At 52.4% G+C, this 4,883-nt stretch overlaps 1 protein-coding gene across 1 annotated transcript; it reads left to right on the top strand.

Annotated features, from left to right (window-relative positions):
* Positions 1-311: 311 nt before the first annotated feature.
* LOC309677420 (melatonin receptor type 1A-like) lies at positions 312-2,657 on the top strand (the record flags this gene model as incomplete). Its single annotated transcript, XM_082490217.1, is given in 4 exon segments — positions 312-492; positions 1,879-2,148; positions 2,151-2,365; positions 2,367-2,657. Coding segments are annotated over 4 exon segments (957 nt in total).
* Positions 2,658-4,883: the final 2,226 nt, after the last annotated feature.

Consider the following 4,883-nt stretch of genomic DNA (forward strand, 5'->3'; position numbering starts at 1 on the left):
CCAGCCCAAAGTGGATGACTGCGGCAGAGCTTGCCCTAGCCAGGCATTGCTCTGGGACCCCAGCAGCTGGGATACAGGCAGGGACCCTCCCTGCCTGCGCCCCGCAGTACCCCAAAAAAACTCCCGGGAGGTGCACAGGGTGCCCTGGTGTAAAGGGGAGCTGCTGGGGCAGGGAGGAGAGGAGGAAGCAGGCAAGACCTGAGAGCTGCAAACTTTAGGGGTGGGCTTAGAGGGATGTTTCCTTCCTGCTCCTCCTCCTCCGGGAGAGGCAGCCCGGAGCTGGTGGCTGCCCTGCAGACCCCCAGCCCGGCATGGAGGGGAGCGCGGAATGGGGGAACCTCTCGGCTGGCTGGTGGGGGGACACACCACCCTACCCCGCCTGGGTGCTCACCCTGCTCACCCTCACGCTTATTGTCACCATCACGGGTGACATCCTGGGCAATGGCTTGGCCATCGCCTCCAGCCTCAAGAACAAGAGGCTGCGGAAGGCAGGTGAGCAGCGCAGCTCCCCACGCTGGCAGGGAGGGATGGAGAAAGGGATGGAGGGAGGGATGCCCCAGGGCTGGGTACCCAGCACATCAGCCTTGCAGATGCCGCAGCCAGGCAGAGATGCACGATCTGCTGCTGGTTGCATCCAGCCAAGCCCAAACTCGAACTCAGCTCTTAGGATATGCACCTGTAAAATCAGCCATAACCTTTGGACTCCCACTGCTGCCCCACCATCATCATCATCACTTTTGGTCCTTTCCTAGCAGCAAATTGCAAAGCACAGCCCCTGCATTTCACTCACCTGTAACTCCCAAGAAGTTATTGGAGTGGGAGTGGGGGGGAAGCAGCCGCAAGCATTGCTTGCCTTTCCCAGCTCCGCGTCTCCCACTACTCAGTGCTGGTGTTTCTGCCCTAAAGTTGCCCCAAGTCAGGATTGCCAGTTCTTCAATTCAAGCCCAAATCTGTCCCGTGGCTCTCGTACTCACCCGAGGATAACCCAGCATTGCCGATCAGCTGCAGCTCGTTGGATTCAATTCTATTGCAGCCCCAGTTCAGAGGTGGCAAATCCTGGCTCCTTTTTACATGCCTTCAACCATCAACCACCCCCTTATATACTGCACCCCACATCCTCCTGCCTCTCCTTTCTTCTGTGACTCAATAATGACACTGTCACACACACTGCATGCATTCACACCCCAGGCACAAGTCACACCAGGTACTCCCACGTACTGCACAAAGAGCAAACCTTCACTGTGCCATACCTGGGGGCAAGTAAAATTTGGGTCATCTTTCAGCTTTTGGCCTTTAGGTGAGTGCAATGCCACCAACAGTCCAGAGAGCTTGCTTTTTGTCATTTGCTTAAAAAAGGAAAAGAAAATATATAGATACACACACACAGATTTATATTTACACACATACATACATACATTTCTACATGAAGTAGAAAGTAATTCTGGGGTTAACCCAAGAAGTGATGGATCTGTGGTAGAAAGATGTTGAAACTTCACACCTGGGACATGAGCATCTTCCTTGCTTTTTAATAAAAAGCAAGTCCACTCTTCTCTTCAGAGACACCTACTGTGAAAGTGTCAGGTGAAATTACATTGCACTAGATTTAGCAGGCAGAGCCCAGCAATGCCACTTCTCATCCCTCTCCCTCGCTGGTAGCCAAACTCTGCTTTGCATCAGCTGCAACGCAGGGCAGCACCCTTCTGCTATGATTCCTACTGCAAATTTAGGGTCAGAACTAGGTACGTGGCAAGATGAGGGAAAGACCCTCACCCTGAGTACCGTTACAATTCACTGTAACACTGGAGTAGTTCCGCATGGCTAGAGAGAGCTGCGTTACAACCATTAGTTACAACTTCTTCCCTCTCTCTTCACCTGCGGGCAATGCCATTGCGGTGAGCTTGGCCATTGCCGATTTGCTGGTGGCTTTCTATCCGTACCCGCTTGTCCTGATGGCTATTTTCCACAATGGCTGGGTGATGGGCTACCCCCACTGCCAGATCAGTGGCTTCCTGATGGGTATGAGCGTCATCGGCTCGATCTTCAGTATCACTGGCATTGCTACCAACCGCTACTGCTACATCTGCCACAGCCTGAAGTACGATAGGCTTTTCTCCAGTACCAACACCCTGTGCCACGTGGGACTGGTCTGGACACTCTGCTGGCCATCATACCAAACCCCTTTGTGGAGACCCTGCAATACGACCCCTGCGTGTACTCCTGCACCTTTGCCCAGTCTGTCAGTGCCCTGTACACCACTGTTTTGGTGATGGTCCACTTCTTACCCATCACTATCGTCAGCTACTGCTACCTGAAGATCTGGGTGCTTGTCATCCAGGTACAGCACAGGGTGAAGCCTGACATCCACCCCAAAAATGAAGCCCCATGATTCCCGAAACCTCTTAACCATGTTTGTGGTCTTTATGCTCTTTGCTGTCTGTCGGGCACCATTAAACTTCATTGGCTTTGCAGTGGCAGTGAAGCCATCCTTGGGTTCCTCAGTCCCAGAATGGCTCTTCACCTCCAGCTATTTCATGGCATGCTTTAACAGCTGCCTGAATGAGGTGATTTATGGGGCCATGAACCAGAACTTCAGGAAGGAGTACAAGAGGATCATGCTGACTGTGTTCCAGCTGGCGCACAGGACTGACGGAGACTGAACCCAGAGGACTAAGCCTGGAGGGAAGGATGACCCCGTCTAAGTGCATGCAGATAGACACACCAATCCTTTGCCTCCCTGTCAGGGATGTACAAATAGAGCATAGCAAGAGCTAAGGGAGGAGAGCAAAAAATGCATCTCCACCAAGACATGGTTCGCACCAGGAACAGCTGGTGCCACCATGCTTCACAGCGCTCTGTTGGAGGGGGACGTCGAGCACAGCAGAGCAAGCAATCTGCAGAAGATAACTGTTCGGCAAATCATCTGAGCCCTTTAGGATTTTCTTTCCACCTTCATTTCTCTTGTTATTCACCAAGTCTTTAAGACCTTAAGAGAATTTACGAACACTTACACACCTCAGAAGAGACTAGACCCTGTGAACTTTGGGTGAAGCATTAGGAGCACGTGCTCCTGAAGAGATCACAGAGCTGCCTTTCTCTCTGCTTTACCCTCAGCTCTGCCAAGACCTGAGAAAGGAGTGTCCAAGTCTCCCTCAACCCTCGGGTTACATGGTGATGAGGGTCTGTGTTGGTACACTGGATCCCTGGACAGCAGAAAGGGGAGGTATGGAACAATGATAGCAGATGGCTGGCCAGCAATAGGCTTCCCTTGTATTTACAACAAGGGCATGACATAAACGTGTCGGACTGCTCTCCTCTCAGCCCTCATATGCTCCAGACCGCTTGTTCCCACCTCCCCCCCTCCCCAGCCATCAGAGTCGTGCATGCACCTGTGACCAAATCAGAAGGTAAGTAAGTTTTACACAACCTTTTGAATGTATTCTATGGCCAGGAATCACAAGAGAGCCTCAGCCACAGCTGGCCTTCAACGAGATCCAAGTGTCATTTTGGAAAAGCTCCCTTCTAATCCTGTACTATTTGTTCTTCTGCAGCAGAAGCATGACCAGGAGGAAACGGAAGGTTGTAAGCACACAGTCCTGTGTGCAGAGATGGACCAAGGTATTTTGACCCCTGGATAACCTGCCCCAGCCCTCTTTGCTGTCCTTTCCCATCGCTATTGCAGCCTGCTCCTCCCGCAGCACAACACCAGGCCTCACGTTCAGCTGGTGGCAGCAGATAGGAGGGCGAGACACCTCTTCCAAGGTCCTCAGAGAATCATGCAGGACAGAGCACCTTCTTACCTTTCCCTTGCCACATTTTGCCCAGAGATGCATATATGTTGGCTGCACACAAGCTTCCAGCAGTTACGCCATGGCCCAGATGGCAATGGAGAAATACCAGTAAAACACTCAGTTATTCAACAACCCCGTTGGGAAGACACCAGCACGCGATGCTAGAGTGAGGGAATAGCACGTTAGTGCGTACCAGCGCATCCTGCGGGTCCATAAGTGTATTACACAGCGGTTGAAAGGAAATACCGGCAGTACAAGTGGGCACACCCCCCAGCACTAACACACAGGCGTAGGAGGGGACATCATGCAATTTCTTGCTCACAACAAGGACCAGAGCATCATTGGGAAGCCCCGAACCACTGTTTGGGTACAGTAGGGGGGTGCACACAGAGTTTTGCTTCAGACTCCCCTGACCTCTTCCCGGCCAATGGGGAAGCCAGGTCCTCCTCCCATGGAAGCTAAATACCTACAGCCGACGGGGTGGGACAGCCTTCATGGTAAATTCATGCAGCCTGTTTACCTGTTCCTCATTTGTTGCTCCCAAGAGCAAAGACCTGTGAAATCTCCAGTTTGCTCATTCTCCCCAGACCAAATTAAAACAAAAGTCATTTCTTGAAATGCTCTCGTTGCATTTCTGCAGCGCTAGGAACACACCAGGGGTGTGCCTGGGAGGTTTGGAAGGACCTGTCCCTACAGCAGCACTCCCAGGCACCAGTGAAGGGGGACTGCAGAGTCTTAAATACCCACCACATCCCCCAACATCATCAATATTGCACTGCCCACCAACCCCACCCCAGAAACCACTCTCCCAGTGCTTGCTGACCCAAGCCTCAACTTTTTGGCTTTCTCTCAACTGCTGGGTGCCTTAGTGCTGGACTGGGGGAGGGCACACAAGAAAGAGCACAAACACAGGGAGGCTTGGGATGCCGGAATAGAGATGCTTGGCTCAGACAGCACACCTGGCACCAAAATTGGGGAAGGGGGATTCCATTTGGGACACAACAGGGACAGTCTCACTGAACAGCCCAGGTACAAACTGGAACCAGCCCCACAGCCAGCTGGCCCACAAGTTGAGTTACCCCAAGGTTTGCAAGG

This window comes from Vanellus vanellus (genome assembly GCF_965231255.1).
Source record: "Vanellus vanellus genome assembly, chromosome: 13".
In the NCBI taxonomy this organism is placed as follows: Eukaryota; Metazoa; Chordata; class Aves; order Charadriiformes; family Charadriidae; genus Vanellus; species Vanellus vanellus.